Consider the following 22,076-nt stretch of genomic DNA (forward strand, 5'->3'; position numbering starts at 1 on the left):
CCATTTTATTCCATAACTTGAGTTGATTTATTTTGGAAAACCTTGTTACATTGTTTAATACATCCAGCGGGGCATCACAACAAAATTAGGCATAATAATGTGTTAATCCCACGACTGTATAGATCGGTATCGGTTGATATCGGAATCGGTAATTAAGAGTTGGACAATATCGGAATATCGGATATCGGCAAAAAAGCCATTATCGGACAGCTCTATTTGTGATTGATAAAACTTTCGGCTATTCAAAATTTACGACCGATAAAAACGCAATAAACAGGGACGGAAATTTTACCCGGCAAATATAAACTAAACAAAACACTGGCGGAAAGCGATAATCGATGAAAATAAGAAACGTTTTGACCCGAAGAAGGCAGGGTCGGTAAAAAAATAAAATAAAATCTGCATCCCATGGACGCGAACAACTGGAAATGCGCATCCTTTCTGATTTCAATGCGTAAAAAGACACAAAAAGTGCGTTAACGCCAACACTGGATAAGGAACATGAGATAATACTGAGCTTCCCTTTTGTTACAATAAAGACTATTTTTGACTGTATCTGTAAAGAAGTCATCACAACGCCACGTGCTCGTCCAGTGCACTTTTAAAACAGCGTTGGCATGGTACTTACAGCTTTGGTGAAACTCCCTCTAGTTTGACTTTTTCTTTGACTGTTCCGCCATTGTTGTTTTTGTTTCAAAATTCATCCATGGGGCCAACTTGCTCATCTTGTCTGCTATGCTTTTGTCAGCGTCATAACAGAGAGGTGTGGCTTGCCATGATGCGCCAAAAAACTTCCATCCATCCATTTTGCATGACTAAGTAAACGAGTCAACTCGCTTTTTTGACAGCCCTAAAAATATGGACTATAAACAAGAATATGTACTGTTACAGCTAGAGATGTCCGATAATATCGGCCTGCCGATATTATCGGCCGATAAATGCTTTAAAATGTAATATCGGAAATTATCGGTATCGGTTTCAACCTCCTGATTTTCCCGGTAGACTCCCGAATTTCAGTGCCCCTCCCAAAAATCTCCCGGGGCAACCATTCTCCCGAATTTCTCCCGATGTCCACCCGGACAACAATATTGGGGGCGTGCCTTAAAGGCACTGCCTTTAGTGTCCTCTACAACCTGTCGTCACGTGCCGGCCCAGTCACATAATATATGCAGCTTTTACACACACATAAGTGAATGCCATGCATACTTGGTCAACAGCCATACAGGTCACACTGAGGGTGGCCGTATAAACAACTTTCAACACTGTTACAAATATGCGCCACACTGTGAACCCACACCAAACAAGAATGACAAACACAACATCCGCACCGTAACACAACATAAACACAACAGAACAAATACCCAGAACCCCTTGCAGCACTAACTCACCCCCCCATCTCAAATTCGTAAGTCTCAAGGTTGGCAAGTGTGCTCTAGTATACTCTGGACTAGAGATGTCCGATAATATCGGCCTGCCGATGTTATCGGCCGATAAATGCGTTAAAATGTAATATCGGAAATTGTCGGTATCGTTTTTTTTATTATCTGTATCAGGTTTTTAATTTTTTAATTTTTTAATTTTATTAAATCAACATAAAAAACACAAGATACACTTACAATTAGTGCACCAACCCAAAAAACCTCCCTCCCCCATTCACACTCATTCACACAAAAGGGTTGTTTCTTTCTGTTATTAATATTCTGGTTCCTACATTATATATCAATATATATATCAATACAGTCTGCAAGGGATACAGTCCGTAAGCACACATGATTGTGCGTGCTGCTGGTCCACTAATAGTACTAACCTTTAACAGTTAATTTTGCTCATTTTCATTAATTACTAGTTTCTATGTAACTGTTTTTATATTGTTTTACTTTCTTTTTTATTCAAGAAAATGTTTTTAATTTATTTATCTTATTTTATTTTATAAACTTTTTTTAAAAGTACCTTATCTTCACCATACCTGGTTGTCCAAATCAGGCATAATAATGTGTTAATTCCACGACTGTATATATCGGTTGATATCGGTATCGGTAATTAAAGAGTTGGACAATATCGAAATATCGGATATCGGCAAAAAGCCATTATCGGACATTCCTACTCTGGACTGAAGCTGTGTGCCTTCATTGTTTTTGTAGCTGTTTTGAGGCATGTTTAAAAAAAATAAAAAATGCACTTTGTGAAAGTCAAAGTATAGTATTTCCCATAGTTGTAGTGGGTATCAGGATTATCTCAGGGAGAGCATGTCCCAAATTCCAAGCTGCTGTTTTGAGGCATGTTTAAAAAAAAAAAATGCACTTTGTGACTTCAATAATAAATATGGCAGTGCCATGTTGGCATTTTTTTCCATAACTTGAGTTGAAGTTGTTCTCTTATTTAGGAAAACCTTGTTTTTGATTGATTGATTGATTGAAACTTGTATTAGTAGATTGCACAGTACATATTCCGTACAATTGACCACTAAATGGTAACACCCGAATAAGTTTTTCAACTTGTTTAAGTCGGGGTCCACGTTAATCAATTCATGGTAAAGTTACATTGTTTAATGCATCCAGCGGGGCATCACAACAAAATTAGGCATAATAATGTGTTAATTCCACGACTGTATATATCGGAATCAATAATTAGGAGTTGGACAATATCGGAATATCGGCAAAAAAGCCATTACCGGACATCTCTAGTTACAGCCCTAACTTTGTATATTGGTTTGCTACGCTATCAAGTCTAACATTTTCCTCTCAGGCGTCCTCGTCTGAAACTATGGGTCGTTGGCTCGGCGTCCTATTGGCTGAGACCGGCTCCACCACTGACCCGGCCACGTTGCATTACGACTACATCGACGTGGAGACCACCGCTAACGTCATCCAGCTGGCCAAGCAGTCCCTATGGTGGTATACACTCTGTAAACACCACGACACGCTGTCTGTTGCTAACTAAATGTATCTTATAGTTTCACCAGTAAGCGCGCCATCTCCCCTAACCCGTACTTGGACAACCCAGTCAGCAGCTATGCCTGTCCCAGCGGCACGGCTCTGCACTATGATGACGTGCCGATCGACGGAATGGTAAGGAAGGTTTCTCAAGCACGAGCACTGTTTTCACTTGCTTTCAATTCAACTATGAATGCTACCATGGTATCCTACATATGTAACCACAGATCATTTTTTTATTCCTACTTTATTTCATCCCTACAACATATCCTACCTCTATTGTATATTATTTTAATCTCAACTATGTTTCTTCCCTACTAATATGCAACCTTTGTAGGCTCCCTCGTAGGGATATAATGATTACTCGTATTAATGATAAACAGCGGTAAAATTCCTGGCGGTTAGTATTACCGTTTCAAATTTTAATGATTGTAAAATCGGGATTGGTTACACAGCAGCTTGTGTGCTAATTGCTAGCTACCTTAAACACTAACATGAATACCGGTACAAGACTCATTAATGTAATTCCTCATTACAAAAAAACACTCTAAAATCTTTACAAATTAAAACGGAAGAAGATAAACGTAATTACCGTATTTTTCGGACTATAAGTCGCAGTTTTTTCCATAGTTTGGCCGGGGGTGCGACTTATACTCAGGAGCGACTTATGTGTGAAATTATTAACACATCACCGTAAAATATCAAATAATATTATTTAGCTCATTCACGTAAGAGACTAGACGTATAAGATTTCATGGGATTTAGCGATTAGGAGTGACAGATTGTTTGGTAAACGTATAGCATGTTCTATATGTTATAGTTATTTGAATGACTCTTACCATAATATGTTACGTTAACATACCAGGCACGTTCTCAGTTGGTTATTTATAACGTACACTTATTCAGCCTGTTGTTCACTATTATTTATTTATTTTAAATTGCCTTTCAAATGTCTATTCTTGGTGTTGGGTTTTATCAAAAGACATTCCCCCAAAAATGCGACCTATACTCCAGTGCGACTTATGTATGTCTTTTTCCTTCTTTATTATGCATTTTAGGCCAGTGCGACTTATACTCCGGTGCGACTTATACTCCGAAAAATACGGTAGATAAAAAATGTATGAATAAACATTGAGTGAGTAAATAATTGTTCAAAACATAACAAACCCCGGCCAAGTCATACCAAAGACTATAAAAATGGGACCCATTACCTCCCTGCTTGGCACTCAGCATCAAGGGTTGGAATTGGGGGTTAAATCACCAAAAATGATTCCTGGGCGCGGCCACCACTGCTGCCCACTGCTCCCCTCACCTCCCAGGGGGTGATCAAGGGTGATGGGTCAAATGCAGAGAATAATTTCGCCACACCTAGTGTGTGTGTGACAATCATTGGTACTTTTACTTTAAACAACAAATACAATTTTCATAAATAAATTGTTGAGTAATTTATAGTTGTTATCATGAGATTATTAGGATTATCTCATTTTTTGATAAGGATCAAAATGTTAATTGAGATTCTTCTTCTTCATACTTTGTAAACACTCTAAGTTTGAAAAGTTTCTTAAACTGGAACACATTAGTACATTGTTTGATTTTTTCGCATAATCCATTCTATAATTTAACACCACATACTGATGTGCTAAAGATTTTAAGGGTTGTACATGCAGACAAGTGTTTTAAATAGAGATATTATCAGCCGATAAATGCTTTAAAATGTGATATCGGAAATTATCGGTATCGCGTTCAAAAAGTAAATGTCTTTTTAAAACGCCGCTGTGTACACGGACGTAGGGAGAAGTACAGAGCGCCAATAAACCTTAAAGGCACTGCCTTTGCGTGCCGGCCCAATCACATAATATCTACGGCTTTTCACACACACAAGTGAATGCCCTGCATACTTGGTCAACAGCCATACAGGTCACACTGAGGGTGGCCGTATAAACAACTTTAACAATGTTACAAATATGCGCCACACTGTGAACCCACACCAAACAAGAATGACAAACACATTTCGGGAGAACATCCGCACCGTAACACAACATAAACACAACAGAACAAATACCCAGAACCCCTTGCAGCACTAACTCTTCCGGGACGCTACAACATACACCCTCCCACCACCACCACCTCAACCCCGCCCCCCTAACCCCCCACCTCAACCTCCTCATGCTCTCTCAGGGAGAGCATGTCCCAAATTCCAAGCTGCTGTTTTGAGGCATGTTAAAAAAAATAATGCACTTTGTGACTTCAATAATAAATATGGCAGTGCCATGTTGGCACTTTTTTCCATAACTTGAGTTTTTTTATTTTGGAAAACCTTGTTACATTGTTTAATGCATCCAGCGGGGCATCGCAACAAAATTAGGCATAATAATGTGTGAATTCCACGACTGTATATATCAGTATCGGTTGATATCAGAATCGGTAATTAAGAGTTGGACAATATCGGACATTTCTAGTTTTAAATTACATTTTTCACTAAGGTTGTATTCCTCCTCTTTTGTTGAGAAGAATTGTTGTACAATTTTGGGTAGCAGAGATATATATATATATATATATATATATATATACCTCCCAGGGGGTGAACAAGGGGATGGGTCAAATGCAGAGGACAAATTTCACCACACCTAGTGTGTGTGTGACAATCATTGGTACTTTAACTTAACTTTAACTTTACACATACAAACTGTAGCACACAAAAAAAGCACATTTAATAAAAAAACATTATTATGGTCTTACCTTTACTTATAAATGCGCCGCTGTTGTGCTGATTAATGAATCCTCCGACGGGAGTGTTATATCAACTAAAGCCCTCACTTAAACTTTCCACGTGCAAGATTGAATCTATTTAAAAAAGTGTAACCGAGGGTTTATAAATGTCGCCTATACTGTATGAAACTACAAAATAACAAACACAGAGGCTCCAGTTTACACGAGGACCACTTTATTTACCTTCTTTCAAAAACTTCCGCTCCACTCCAACGTGTCAAAATTCCGCTCTTAGCGCCTTCAAAATAAGAGCTCAAGGCATATACTGTATAACAGCGCATAACAGGAACTTAACATCACAAAGAGGAAAGCCTATAAAAATAGGTTACAAAAGTTATTTAATAAGAAGCCAAAAAGTGCAAAAACAATAATGTTCGTGTTGGAGGAGTTGTGAATTAGGTACACCTGCAGTCTGCAGGTGCCGTGCATTCTACGGCGGGGGTGCAGGAGGCGAGCCTCAGCCAGTGCGTCTTTTGCAGCCGTTTTATGATCGCTCAGCACAAGAAATACTTTACACACATACAGTTGTTGACAAAATACACTGTACATTATATACCTCAGCTAACTAAACTATGGAAATGTATAATATAGTTCATATAGCAATACAGTCTCACTGCACAGCAGGCCAGCAGTTAGCCGAGTCCGCAATCCATGTTGAGGCACTGAGTGACGTGCCTCGACTGGCTGCTGTTCACCGCACCGTCTCTTCTCAGTATTTGAACGTCAAATGTGAAAATTCAGCGATTTTAAATAAAAATAACCTAAAACGGGTGAAGTTAAATGGAAAATAACTTTATAGTATAATCACTGGATACATGTAACAATTTAATAAAAAAAAATTCTTTTTACATTTTTTTTCTTTCCATGATGGCAGGTGAGGCGCCGCCTCACCTGCCTCTAGTGACTGCACGTCACTGCATATTGTATATTGTTTTCATCCCTACCGTGCTTCATCCTAAACTATATGTATCTACGTACATTACCTACGTAACCATATATCGTTTACAATCCTACTTTGATCCTTTCTACCTTTTTTTGTGCCACTTTAGAGGTGCATATGTCCTGAAAATGTCTGAATTGAATGTCAATTGGCCTAAACAATGCATTACACTACTAACATGATTTTTCAACAATTCCAAAGCCTTTTTACAGAATGTTTATACAATCATTTTGTTTTACCCTGAATTTTTGTACCGGTACACTTAATTTTAAACACAGAATGTTTTTCAATGTAATTGTCAGCAAATGTGATGTAAAAAACAAACAAAAAACCCCCACAAATGAACCTCCATAAATCTCTATTTGTAAATACTAACCACTCATTGCTTGTCACAATTTAGCGCAACTAACATCTTATTGCTTCTTACATTTTTGCTGCGTCTTTTCTTCTTCCTTTTCGTCTCCTGACATGCAGTCGTCCAGTCCCAGCACAGGAGAGTGCCTGCTACAAGAACCACTGTACGAGAACGCGGTCTCAAAAAAGCCCTCTTCTCTCGCCCATTCTTCTTCTACCACCAAAACTGCTATAAGTCACTACCAAACACCTGTTTCTAACGTCTCCTCTAAGATTCTAACTCATACTAAAATGCAACCTGTTACTAAGGTGACTAAAATACCCTGACTGGGCACAAATAATGCTAGATTAGTTGTGTTCTTATCAGTTTGTATTGACTAAAACTGTCTTCCAATTAGCTGAAGGGGAAAAAAGGAACCACGTCCAACAGCTCAGCATCCAAACAAAAGGCTGATCCAAAAAATCTGCAAAAGAAGAACGGACTTACCGACGTGAATGGGACTGCATCTCTAAAACGCAACACCTCAAGTAAGGAACAATACATTAAGATGTAAGAAACTGAACACATTTTTTTGATCATATATTAAAAATATTAGGGGTATAAGGACCCAACAGAGGTAAAAGCCACTTTCACTACAGAATGTTGACACAAAAATTCTGGCTTTACGTTTTGGACCAAAAATTGGAGGAAAAAAACTGTCTTCATTAATTTTCTTTTTTTTTTCATTTATTTATTTATTTCAGGCAATGACATAAAAAGTACAGAGTTGGCAACGCATAATAATATAAATTAATATAGTGCAAAAGGTAATGTATAGTATGTAATGCATGATTGTCCGGTTTTGCCCGGACACGCGCTCCGGACCGAGCCCCTGTCGCTCAAGTCCTGGAAGCCCCGAGTACCTGGGTGGAATCAGTTCCAGGATTTCATTCATACAGGAAAAGGTAAAAAATGTGTCCGGAACAGTGCCACCTAGGCGGACACAGGTGTCTGCATGAGCCCCTGTCGCTCAGGTCCTGGAAGTGCAGTTTGAAAAAGGACCGGGGAAAAGAGGGGAAAAACACCATAATTGTGTCCCAAAATAGCTCACTTTGACTCGGACACATTCCCTGTGATTTCAGCCTGTCGAGACATGGTGCACCGACTAACGTGATGGAAGAAGATAATTTATTTAATCCCAGCCCCAGTTCTCCATTCAGTGATTATTCACATGAGTTCACTGTTACTTTGTTCAAGGATTATAATACAGATGTTGTATCATCGTGGCATTACCACAGGTAACAATAATTATTACACTGTAACATAAATTTGTATCAACAATGTAGGAATAATGAATATACCAACAATTGTAATAGACAACTTAGCAATAATGGTAAGGAAACATTGAGCACATGTTAACACTTTGAGACAGAGTACAACAGCAGGTCAAATTAAAGACCCTCATCTCTATATTTGAACCAGACCCCATGTTTGTATAATAGTTTAAATCGATTAATAGTTTGGCTTTGCCTGTGTCGTAAGTCATAGTTTTACTCCGCATACAGTCACACAAAAACGTGTTCCTCTTTTGCTGACAGTTACCATCTTGTACCTCCTGTCCAGTGGAACCACTGAGTGTATTCTCGCCCTAGATTCAAAGAAAGTGTTTGATTGGATAGAATTTATTCACGATTCTGTCTACATTTGACTATCGCCTGGATAAAACTACAAACCCCGTTTCCATATGAGTTGGGAAATTGTGTTAGATGTAAATATAAACGGAATACAATGATTTGCAAATCCTTTTCAACCCATATTCAATTGAATGCACTACAAAGACAAGATATTTGATGTTCAAACTCGTAAACTTTTTTTTTTTTTGCAAATAATAACTAACTTAGAATTTCATGGCTGCAACACATGCCAAAGTAGTTGGGAAAGGGCATGTTCACCACTGTGTTACATCACCTTTTCTTTTAACAACACTCAATAAACGATTGGGAACTGAGGAAACTAATTGTTGATGCTTTGAAAGTGAAATTCTTTCCCATTCTTGTTTTATGTCGTTCAACAGTCCAGGGTCTCCGCTGTCGTATTTTACGCTTCATAATGCGCCACACATTTTCGATGGGAGACCGGTCTGGACTGCAGGCGGACCAGGAAAGTACCCGCACTCTTTTTTTACGAAGCCACGCTGTTGTATCACGTGCTGAATGTGGCTTGGCATCGTCTTGCTGAAATAAGCAGGGGCGTCCATGAAAAAGACGGCGCTTGTTGTTCCAAAACCTGTATGTACCTTTCAGCATTAATGGTGCCTTCACAGATGTGTAAGTTACCCATGCCTTGGGCACTAATGCACCCCCATACCATCACAGATGCTGGCTTTTCAACTTTGCGTCGATAACAGTCTGAATGGTTCGCTTCCTCTTTGGTCCGGATGACACGATGTCGAATATTTCCAAAAACAATTTGAAATGTGGACTCGTCAGACCACAGAACACTTTTCCTCTTTGCATGAGTCCATCTTAGATGATCTCGGGCCCAGAGAAGTCGGCGGCGTTTCTGGATGTTGTTGATAAATGGCTTTCACTTTGCATAGTAGAGCTTTAACATGCACTTACAGATGTAGCGACCAACTGTATTTAGTGACAGTGGTTCCTGAGCCCATGTGGTGATATCCTTTAGAGATTGATGTCGGTTTTTGATACAGTGCCGTCTGAGGGATCGAAGGTCACGGTCATTCAATGTTGGTTTCCGGCCATGCCGCTTACGTGGAGTGATTTCTCCAGATTCTCTGAACCTTTTGATGATATTATGGACCGTAGATGTTGAAATCCCTAAATTTCTTGCAATTGCACTTTGAGAAACGTTGTTCTTAAACTGTTTGACTATTTGCTCACGCAGTTGTGGACAAAGGGGTGTACCTCGCCCCATCCTTTCTTGTGAAAGACTGAGCATTTTTTGGGAAGCTGTTTTTATACCCAATCATGGCACCCACCTGTTCCCAATTAGCCTGCACACCTGTGAGATGTTCCAAATAAGTGTTTGATGAGCATTCCTCAACTTTATCAGTATGTATTGACACCTTTCCCAACTTCTTTGTCACGTGTTGCTGGCATCAAATTCTAAAGTTAATGATTATTTGCAAAAAAAAAAAGGTTTATCAGTTTGAACATCAAATATGTTGTCTTTGTAGCATATTCAACTGAATATGGGTTGACAATGATTTGCAAATCATTGTATTCCGTTTATATTTACATCTAACACAATTTCCCAACTCATATGGAAACGGGGTTTGTACGATATGTAAACCTTATCGCTTCAGTCCTCACCAACTCGCAGACATCACAACCCTTTATTCTGCACCGAGGAGCCAGACAACGTTTCCCTCTCAGCCCCTTACTGTTTGACTTAACCATGGACCTTTTGGCGAATGTGTTCTGCAGCTGCGGAAGTATTATTGGTACATGGAGGAATAGAGTGGAACACAAAGTGGTTCCATATGCAGATGACTTTTTGAGTTTTATTTAATATCCAGATACTTAACTACCCGCCTTGTCGTCCTTACTAAACCATTTTGGACATTTTTCGGGCTACAAATTACATTTTAATACATCTGAAATTTTTCTTGTCAACAAATGTTCCTTTCAATATTGTGAAAAACAAATTTACTTACTTGGGCTTATAGTTGCAAGAAAGAATGTATATATTTTCAAAGAAAAGTTCCTTACTCAATTAAACCAAACATAGAAGTGTCTGACACACCCACTTTGATTAGTTGAATCAATTAAATTAAAATGACTAAGTCCGAAATATTTGTACATTTTTAAATCCGTCCCAATTTTCATTCCAAAGTTTTTCATTGATACGCTAGATTTTGCTATATATTTGTATACAAACCCCAAAACCAGTAAAGTTGGCACGTTGTGTAAATGGTAAATAAAAACAGAATACAATGATTTGCAAATCCTTTTCAACTTATATTCAATTGAATAGACTGCAAAGACAAGTTACTTAACGTTCGAACTGGAAAACTTTGTTATTTTTTGCAAATATTAGCTCAGTTGGAATTTGATGCCGCAACAAGCTGGCACAAGTGGCAAAAAAGACTGAGAAAGTTGAGGAATTCTCATCAAACACTTATTTGGAACATCCCACAGGTGAACAGGCTAATTGGGAACAGGTGGGTGCCATGATTGGGTATAAAAGCAGCTTCCATGAAATGCTCAGTCATTCACAAACAAGGATGGGGCGAGGGTCACCACTTTGTCAACAAATGCGTGAGCAAATTGTCCAACAGTTTAAGAACAACATTTCTCAACAAGCTATTGCAAGGAATTTAGGGATTTCACCATCTACGGTCCGTAATATTATCAAAAAGTTCAAAGAATCTGGAGAAATCACTGCAAGTAAAATTGAATGCCCGTGACTTTGGATCCCTCAGGCGGTACTGCATCAAAAAGTGACATCAGTGTGTAAAGGATATCACCACATGGGCTCAGGAACACTTCAGAAAACCAATGTCAGTAACTACAGTTTGTCGCTACATCTGTAAGTGCAAGTTAAAATTCTACTATGCAAAGCGAAAGCTATTTATCAACAACACCCAGAAACGCCCTGACTTCGCTGGGCCCGAGCTCATCAAAAATGGACTGATGCAAAGTGTGAAAGTGTTCTGTGGTCTGACGAGTCCACATTTCAAATTGTTTTTGGAAACTGTGGACGTTGTGTCCTCCGGAACAAAGAAGAAAAGAACCATTCGGATTGTTATAGGCGCAAAGTTGAAAAGCCAGCATCGGTGATGGTATGGGGGTGTATTAGTGCCCAAGACATGGGTAACTTACACATCTGTGAAGGCACCAATAATGCTGAAAAGTACATACAGGTTTTGGAGCAACATATGTTGCCATCCAAGCAAGGTTATCATAGACGCCCCTGCTTATTTCAGCAAGACAATGCCAAGCCACGTGTTACATCAACGTGGCTTTGTAGTAAAAATTGCGGGTACTAGACTGGCCTGCCTGTAGTCCAGACCTGTCTCCCATTGAAAATGTGTGGCGCATTATGAAGCCTAAAATACCACAATGGAGACCCCCGGACTGTTGAACAACTTAAGCTGTACATCAAGCAAGAATGGGAAAGAATTCCACCTGAGAAGTTTCAAAAATTGGTCTCCACAGTTCCTAAATGTTTCCTGAGTGTTGTTAAAAGGAAAGGCCATGTAACACGGTGGTTAAAATGCCCCTCTGGCAACTTTTTTGCAGTGTGTTGCTGCCATTTAATTGTAAGTTAATGAATATTTGCAAAAAAAAATTAAGTTTCTCAGTTCGAACATTATGTATATTGTCTTTGCAGTCTATTCAATTGAATATAAGTTGAAAAGGATTAGCAAATCATTGTATTCTGTTTTTATTTACGAATTACACAACGTGCCAACTTCACTGGTTTTGTGATTTGTACATGAAAGCTTCCAGGGATTGTGAATCACATAAAAAAATCTAAGGAAAAGTGAAAGCATCACTTACACAATATGACTCTAATTGGACAGACCTTCAACAACTTAATGCTAGACAAAATGAATTAACAATGAGAACATTTGTTTCATTTATTTAAATTCTGGCTTATAAGCCTTTGAAAAGTAATTGAATAAAGTGCAGTACAATGAAAAATGAAGCAGAAAGTTTATTAAGTGTAAACTGTTCCTTTGGCTTGCCACTACTACTGTATATGACAAGTGAACACTCAATTAAAGCTTGGGCCATTTGTCGACTTAATCGATTAATTTTTCCGTGTCTTCACTTGTCTTCCAGGGACAGAGCAGGTCAAATACGGCAAAAAGCGCGTGGAGGCGGATGCCAAGCGACTGCAGACCAAGGAAGATGAATTGATGAAGAAGAAACATGAGATCCGGAACCATCTGGCCAGTTTGAAGCAGGAGAGGAAGGACCTGCGTGATACTCTTGAAGGGACGTCAGGTAAAAAAATAAAAATAAGGATTAAGATATTTATTTGTGAATATTCGTATAGTGTCAGGTAGGGCTGGGCAATATGGCGTTTTTTCAATATCTCCATACACAATATATATCTCCATATTTTGCCTTAGTCTTGAATGAACACTTGATGCATATAATCACAGCAGTATGATGATTCTATGTGTCTACATTAAAACATTCTTCTTCATACTGCATTAATATATGCTCATTTTAAACTTTCATGCAGAGAGAGAAATCACAACTAAGTCAATTTAGCAAAAGTGTATTTATTAAACAGTTATTAAGCAGTGGCACAAACATTCATGTCATTTCCAAAACAGAAAGTGCAAAATTGTCAGAGACATTTTAAAGGGGAACATTATCACCAGACCTATGTAAGCGTCAATATATACCTTGATGTTGCAGAAAAAAGACCATATATTTTTTTAACCGATTTCCGAACTCTAAATGGGTGAATTTTGGTGAATTAAACGCCTTTCTATTATTCGCTCTCGGAGCATCGGGAAGCAATCCGCCATTTTTTCACTTTCATCGGTGTGTTGTCGGAGGGTGTAACAACACGAACAGGGACGGATTCAAGTTGCACCAGTGGCCCAAAGATGCGAAAGTGGCAAGAAATTGGACGAAATTTGTTCAAAATACGAGGCTGTGGGGAAAGCCGACGAAATGGTCAGTCGTTTGTTCCGCACACTTTACCGACGAAAGCTATGCTACGACAGAGATGGCAAGAATGTGTGGATATCCTGCAACACTCAAAGCAGATGCTGACATCAACTCCAAAACTGGACAGATCAGCTTTCAGGAAAAAAGAGCGGATGAGGGTATGTCTACAGAATATATTAATTGATGAAAACGTTATTCATTACTCGCGGTTTTACGTAAATGATTATACATAACCTGTGTTTACCAATAATTTAGCTTAAGAACATTTATTTTTTTCAATCATTCGAGTACATTCGGGTAGTCTTGTGTAATGCAGTATTTTGTGTCTATTTAGGTATGGTTAACCTGAGTGCTGAAATCGTGGAAAAATATATGTTCTTAGCGCGCCTGAAATGGGCTGTCTGCACTCTCAAAGTGCATGTTGTTGCCAAATGTATTTCATATGCTGTAAACCTAGTTCATAGTTGTTAGTTTCCTTTAATGCCAAACAAACACATACCAATCGTTGGTTAGAAGGCGATCGCCGAATTCGTCCTCGCTTTCTCCCGTGTCGCTGGCTGTCGTGTCGTTTTCGTCGGTTTCGCTTGCATACGGTTCAAACCGATATGGCTCAATAGCTTCAGTTTCTTCTTCAATTTCGTTTTCGCTACCTGCCTCCACACTACAACCATCCGTTTCAATACATGCGTAATCTGTTGAATCGCTTAAACCGCTGAAATCCGAGTCTGAATCCGAGCTAATGTCGCTATACCTTGCTGTTCTATCCGCCATGTTTGTTTGTATTGGCATCACTGTGTGACGTCACAGGAAAATGGACAAGTGTATATAACGATGGTTAAAATCAGGCACTTTGAAGCTTTTTTAGGGATATTGCGTGATGGGTAAAATTTTGAAAAAAAATAAAAAAAATAAAATAAGCCACTGGGAACTGATTTTTAATGGTTTTAACCCTTCTGAGATTGTGATAATGTTCCCCTTTAAAACAAGCTATGAGTGCACTTTTGTGCATGATGTCACTAAGATGACATATCAAAATAACACTAAATTAAAGTGCACTTTTTGTACAGAACGCCACTACAATAGTTTAAAACAAATAAAGTGCACTTTTGTGCATGATGTCACACAAGATATTTCAATAAGTGTCAAATAAAAATGAGCTGCATAATAGGAAATCAAATAGTGTATGTCCTTCGCTATGTGGTAGGTTCCTGCAGACGTTATCTCCTTTTGTTGTTGACTAATTTTTTCGTACGGTGTTGATGTGGAAATGGTTGCCTCGGCATTTTGTTGGTGTGGCACCGAACGGAGACGTTGACATGCGGCGTTTCAAGCACTCTTCATTCTCTAGCGGGTGACTTTTCAAATGATGCTACACAATAGCAGTAATGCTACTTTTTGTCTGTTCGACATATTCCCACTTGAAGCCAAACCACCGCCAGACGATGGACCCCGTGCTGTTTTTCTTGGGAATTAATTCTTCCTTCATTTGTTACCAGATTCGCACCTTCTTTCTCTCGTATTACCACTCGCACCGCAGCCAACGTTACCCATGCCGCTACCTCTCTGCTCCGCGAGGGCGTATACGTATGTGACGTATGTAAGAAGGTGCGCTTGTTCTATGTATCTGTGAGAAGGAGAGACAGGAAAGAGTGAGAAGAGCCTGCAGTGTAATGCCCGCAGCTAAAAGCAACTGTGTGAGAACATATACTCGAATATCACGATATAGTCCTTTTCTATATCGCACAGATCTGTTGAAGGCAAAGCTCTCGGTCTACCGAGCTATCTCCATTCCTACTCTCACCTATGGTCATGAAGTGTGGGTCATGACCGAAAGAATAAGATCGCGGATCGCTTGGAAAGTAGCCAGCTTAGGTGGTTCGGGCATCTCGTGCGGATGCCTCACGAGCGTCTCCCGCGAGAGGTCCTCGTTGTACGTCCCACTGGGAGGAGACCCCGTGGCAGGCCAAGGACCAGATGGGGGGATTACATCTCCTCTCTGGCCTGGGAACGCTTCGGGATTCCCCAGGAGGAAGTTGCTAATGTTGCTCTGAAGAGGGAAGTCTGGGGGTCTCTGCTGGAGCTGTCGCCCCTGCGACCCGATTCCGGATAAGCGGTTGAAGATGGATGGATGGATGGATATATCGCACAGAGACGGGTATATCGATATATCGCCCAACCCTAGTGTCAGGGTTTCCGCGGGTCATTAAAAAGCCTTAAAAGTCATTAAAAAGCCTTAAAAGTCATCAAATAGATTTTGCGAAAATTAAGGCTTTAAATGGCATTAAAAAGCATTAAACTCAATGTAAGGAGGCATTCAAAAAATTCATACAATTTTAGGCCGGGACCGATTGACATTAAGTCATCGCTAAATTGCTATGTCCATGTGTTTCTTTTCTCCGTCTCTAGCTTTCAAAGTGGATACGAGAGGTCTCACTCTGTGCATCACTGTCAGCACTTGAGTGTGTTTATTCAACAGTAGAATTACATGAACAGAGTAAGCCTCTTGTCAGTCATCCACAATCTTTGTTTCGCTATGCGAAGGAGTTATATTTAAATACATTTTTGTCTTGTAGAGCATCCTCCGTATATTCAGGCTCAAAAACATAATGTTCTGGATCATCGCTACCTATTGCTTGGTTGCATATGACGTCACGTTCCGTTTTTCTTTTTCATTAAAAGAAGTGAGAGTGAGTGTCGAGTTTGAGCGGAAAATGTCGTATTCTGTTCAGTTCTTGGGTCTTCCAGTCGTTCAACTAGAGAGATAGAAAAGAGCTTTCATTCAGTCCAGAAAAAAGTTGATCATAAAGGTAGTAAAGTCAGGGGAAAAAATCAAAGTAAAAATATCACTTTTGTGATTGCATTTGGAATAAAAAGACTCATAACAATATTTGCAGAGACCAAAATCAGCAGGAGGATTGGCACTACCAAACTTAAGGTTTTATTACTGGGCGACCAACATTAGAATTCATAAATGTTGGCTTCAATTTGAAGCATTTGATCCCCCGCCGTTATGGAGGCTAACTCAACTAAGCCGGTATCTCTTAGGGCTCTGGTTTACTCTCCTATCCACTCTTCTACGTCCGCTTTTACGAAAAATCCAATCGTAAAAACCTCATTCAGAATTTGAGTCTAGTTCAAGCACTATTTTGGTTTACAGACTATTTCTAATCTTCAACCCATCACTGCTAATCATGCCTTTCCTCCCTCTCTTGTCGATAGTGCCTTTTTAAGATGGTCAAGTCAGGGGATCGACAACATTAAAGATTTATACATTGACCGCACTTTTGCCTCTCTTCAGCAACTTTGTAATACATTTTCACTCCATAAGCAACACTTTTTTCGATATCCACAGATCCGCAGTTTTGTTCTTAATGCTTTCTGTAGGACACCAGATTTATCGACTGACACAGTTTTAGATCTGTTTTTGACACCGCTTCCGACTTTACAAGGATCAATAACACGTATTTGGAACCAAATGATTCTTTTATGCCCTGAGTCTCTGACTTCAATGAAGACACTTTGGGAGGGGATTTGGGGTATGAGTCTGTCTGAGGGTAGCTGCACAGAGATCTTAAGTAGAGTTCATAAGCTGGCATTTGTGCCAGGCACAGCTTTATTCATCCATCCATCCATCCAACGAGGCCAGGTCACGGGGGCAGCAGCCTAAGCAGAAAAGCCCAGACTTCCCTCTCCCCAACCACTTCGTCCAGCTCGTTTCCAGGCCAGCTGGGGGACATAGTCTCCCCAACAAATCCTGGGTCTTACCCGTGGCCTCTTACTGGTCGGATGGGCCCTAAACACATCCCCAGGGAGGCGTTTGGTAGGCCCAGATCAGATGGCCAAACCACCTCATCTGGCTATACTCGATGTGGAGGAGCAGCGGCTTTACTTTGAGCTTCTCACCCTATCTCTAAGGGAGAGCCCCGCCACCCGACGGAGAAAACTAATTTCGGTTGCTAGTACCCATGATCAATCGATCAATCAATGTTTATTTATATAGCCCTAAATCACAAGTGTCTCAAAGGGCTGCACAATGGACGTCGAGTGGGTCTAGCATAATATTGTGAAATTCCAGTCCATAGTGGATCTAACATAATAGTGAGAGTCCAGTCCATAGTGGATCTAACATAATAGTGAGAGTCCAGTCCATAGTGGATCTAACATAATAGTGAGAGTCCAGTCCATAGTGGATCTAACATAATAGTGAGAGTCCAGTCCATAGTGGATCTAACATAATAGTGAGAGTCCAGTCCATAGTGGATCTAACATAATAGTGAGAGTCCAGTCCATAGTGGATCTAACATAATAGTGAGAGTCCAATCCATAGTGGATCTAACATAATAGTGTGAGTCCAGTCCATAGTGGATCTAACATAATAGTGAGAGTCCAGTCCTTAGTGGATCCAACATAATAGTGAGAGTCCAGTCCATAGTGGATCTAACATAATAGTGAGAGTCCAGTCCATAGTGGATCTAACATAATAGTGAGAGTCCAGTCCATAGTGGATCTAACATAATAGTGAGAGTTCAGTCCATAGTGGATCTAACATAATAGTGAGAGTCCAGTCCATAGTGGATCTAACATAATAGTGAGAGAGTCCAGTCCATGGTGGATCTAACATAATAGTGAGAGTCCAGTCCATAGTGGATCTAACATAATAGTGAGAGAGTCCAGTCCATAGTGGATCTAACATAATAGTGAGAGTCCAGTCCATAGTGGATCTAACATAATAGTGAGAGTCCAGTCCATAGTGGATCTAACATAATAGTGAGAGTCCAGTCCATAGTGGATCTAACATAATAGTGAGAGTCCAGTCCATAGTGGATCTAACATAATAGTGAGAGTCCAGTCCATTGTGGATCTAACATAATAGTGAGAGTCCAGTCCATAGTGGATCCAACATAATAGTGAGAGTCCAGTCCATAGTGGATCTAACCTAATAGTGAGAGTCCAGTCCATAGTGGATCTAACATAATAGTGAGAGTCCAGTCCATAGTGGATCCAACATAATAGTGAGAGTCCAGTCCATAGTGGATCTAACATAATAGTGAGAGTCCAGTTCATAGTGGATCTAACATAATAGTGAGAGAGTCCAGTCCATAGTGGATCTAACATAATAGTGAGAGTCCAGTCCATAGTGGATCTAACATAACAGTGAGAGTCCAGTCCATAGTGGATCTAACATAATAGTGCGAGTCCAGTCCATAGTGGATCTAACATAATAGTGAGAGAGTCCAGTCCATAGTGGATCTAACATAATAGTGAGAGTCCAGTCCATAGTGGATCTAACATAATAGTGAGAGTCCAGTCCATTGTGGATCTAACATAATAGTGAGAGTCCAGTCCATAGTGGATCTAACATAATAGTGAGAGTCCAGTCCATAGTGGATCTAACATACTGTAATAGTGAGAGTCCAGTCCATTGTGGATCTAACATAATAGTGAGAGTCCAGTCCATAGTGGATCTAGCATAATAATGAGAGTCCAGTCCATAGTGGATCTAACATAATAGTGAGAGTCCAGTCCATAGTGGATCTAACATAATAGTGCGAGTCCAGTCCATAGTGGATCCAACATAATAGTGAGAGTCCAGTCCTTAGTGGATCTAACATAATAGTGAGTGTCCAGTCCATAGTGGATCTAACATAATAGTGCGAGTCCAGTCCATAGTGGATCCAACATAATAGTGAGAGTCCAGTCCTTAGTGGATCTAACATAATAGTGAGAGTCCAGTCCATAGTGGGGCCAGCAGGAGACAATCCCAAGCGGAGACAGATCAGCAGTGCAGAGATGTCCCCAACCGATGCACAGGCGAGCGGTCCACCCCGGGTCCCGACTCTGTACAGCCAGCACTTCATCCATGGCCACCGGACCTGTGCCCCTGAGATGGGACTTAAATGCTTCTACTGAGGTGGCATCTCTAACTGTTACCGGGAGGGCATTCTTGTCCTATCGGTCATAACTCAAATGATTCCCGGGCGCGGCCACCGCTGCTGCTCACTGCTCCCCTCACCTCCTAGGGGGTGATCAAGGGCGATGGATGCAGAGAATAATTTCGCCACACCTAGTTTGTGTGTGACAATCATGGGTACTTTAACTTTAGCTTTAACAAAGCTCACGACCATAGGTGAGAATGGGAACGTAGATCGACCGGTAAATCGAGAGCTTTGCCTTCTTTACCACAAGTGTCTGTATTAATGCGGACGCCGTACCTATTCGCCTGTCCACTTCACGATCCACTCTTCCCTCACTCGTTAACAAGACTCCGAGGTGCTTGAACTCCTAAACTTGGGGCAGGGTCTCCTCCCCAACCCGGAGATGGCACTCCACCCTTTTCCGGGCAAGAAACATGGACTCGGACTCGGAGGTGCCGATTCTCATCCCAGTCGCTTCACACTCTGCCCCAAACCGCTACGGTGAGAGCTGAAGATCCTTGTGCAAAATTCCAAACTTGGAATTTCAGTTCAAATAATTTGAAGAATGGAATTTGAATAGAATTGACTCCCAACTAGAGGATGTTGGATTGGAATTGGAATCACGGGAAGTGGAATTAAATTCAATGAAATTGAGATGCATTTCTTGTCACGTTTAACAAAGGTTTTGGCCCAAATATTAAAGGCCTACTGAAACCCAGTACTACCGACCACACAGTCTGATAGTTTATATATCAATGATGAAATCTTAACATTGCAACACATGCCAATACGGCCGGGTTAGCTTACTAAAGTGCAATTTTAAATTTCGCGCGACATATCCTGCTGAAAACGTCTCGGTATGATGACGTCAGCGCGTGACGTCGCGGATTGTAGAGGACATTTTTAGACAGCATGGTGGCCAGCTATTAAGTCGTCTGTTTTCATCGCAAAATTCCACAGTATTCTGGACATCTGTGTTGGTGAATCTTGTGCAATTTGTTCAATGAACAATGGAGACAGCAAAGAAGAAAGCTGTAGGTGGGAAGCGGTGTATTGCGGCCGACTTTAGCAACACAAACACGGCCGGTGTTTCATTGTTTACATTCCCGGAAGATGACAGTCAATCTTTACCATTGGCCTGTGGAGAACTGGGACAACAGAGAGTCTTACCAGGAGGACTTTGAGTTGGATACGCAGACACGGTACCGTGAGTACGCTTCCAAACATTTGATCGCTTGCCCGTACGTGCGTGCCGCTATGTGCATGTCACGTATGTAACTTTGGGGACTTTGGGGAAATATATGTGCTGTATGAACTTTGGGGAGGTGAACGGTACTTTGGGATGTAGGATTGAGTGTGTTGTGCAGGTGTTTGAGTTGTATTGGCGGGTTATATGGACGGTAGAGATGCGCGGTTTGCGGACAAAACCGCGTAGTCCGCGGATTATCCGCGGGTCGGGCAGTTGAAATAAAAAAAAAAAAGATTTTATCCGCGGGTCGGGTCGGGGGGTTGAAATTAAAAAAAATTAGATTTGAAATATATTCAGGCGGGTGGCAGTTAAACCAATTCGGAAATATATATACATAGTTAAATGTTGTTACCCACATACGAAAAACGAGCAGGCACCTGCAGCATATGCCACAACAGAAGAAGAAAAATAAAAGAGATGGACACTTTTACGGAGCGGAGAAGGGACGCCTCGCCGGGGTCCGGGACCGAGGCCCCTTCCCCCGAGAGGGCCCCACCGGGAGCCGTAGCTGAGGTGATCCGCGAGAAGGGCCCGACGCACGTCCAGGGTCACCACCGCGCCCACCGCACCGACACCCCGCCTCGTCCGCCTTCGCCGCGGCCGGCGTCACGCGCAGCAGGTAAGCAGCCTACCTGCCCGCCACCCCCGTGGCCGGGGGCTCGTAACAGGGGTCACTCCGCCCGCGCAGCTTACCTGCCCGCCACTCCCGTTGCTGGGGGCACGTAACAGGGGTCACTCCGCGCGCAGTGTGCTCACGAAAGGGGTGGGGCTCACCCTGGTGAGCCGAGTGGGCCACTTTTGGTAAGCAGAACTGGCGCTGCGGGATGAACTGAACGCCGGGTTAAGGCGCCCGATGCCGACGCTCATCAGACCCCAGAAAAGGTGTTGGTTGATATAGACAGCAGGACGGTGGCCATGGAAGTCGGAACCCGCTAAGGAGTGTGTAACAACCCACCTGCCGAATCAACTAGCCCTGAAAATGGATGGCGCTGGAGCATCGGGCCCATACCCGGCCGTCGCCGGCAGCGAGAGCCGCGAGGGCTAGGCCGCGACGAGTAGGATGGCCGCCGCGGTGCGCGCTGAAGCCTCGGGCGCGAGCCCGGGTGGAGCCGCCGCAGGTGCGAGGGACATCGCACCTCCACGCGCTTGGAAGTGCGCTCAGCCCGGCTCCCAGATGATTGCGCACTGGTGTGCGTCTGGGCTGTGACAGCGTGGCACGCATTGAATGTCTCTGCTACATTGAATCAGTCTCCTTTCTTTAACAGGCAAAAGCTTTATAA

General features: G+C 41.4%; 1 protein-coding gene across 3 annotated transcripts in view; it reads left to right on the plus strand.

The window, feature by feature from the left end:
• afap1 (actin filament associated protein 1) overlaps positions 1 to 22,076 on the plus strand; it is a 243,923-nt gene that overhangs the window by 197,943 nt on the left and 23,904 nt on the right. For 2 of the 3 annotated variants that reach the window (XM_061961210.2, XM_061961209.2), the window contains exons 11-15: positions 2,746 to 2,891; positions 2,954 to 3,068; positions 7,117 to 7,305; positions 7,395 to 7,524; positions 12,787 to 12,951. In XM_061961210.2, the coding sequence (XP_061817194.1) occupies positions 2,746 to 2,891; positions 2,954 to 3,068; positions 7,117 to 7,305; positions 7,395 to 7,524; positions 12,787 to 12,951 (745 nt within the window). The remainder of the gene's footprint in view (positions 1 to 2,745; positions 2,892 to 2,953; positions 3,069 to 7,116; positions 7,306 to 7,394; positions 7,525 to 12,786; positions 12,952 to 22,076) is intronic. The other variant, XM_061961211.2, reaches the window with a different exon arrangement.

Source organism: Nerophis lumbriciformis, linkage group LG05, assembly GCF_033978685.3.
Source record: "Nerophis lumbriciformis linkage group LG05, RoL_Nlum_v2.1, whole genome shotgun sequence".
NCBI classification, from domain to species: domain Eukaryota; kingdom Metazoa; phylum Chordata; class Actinopteri; order Syngnathiformes; family Syngnathidae; genus Nerophis; species Nerophis lumbriciformis.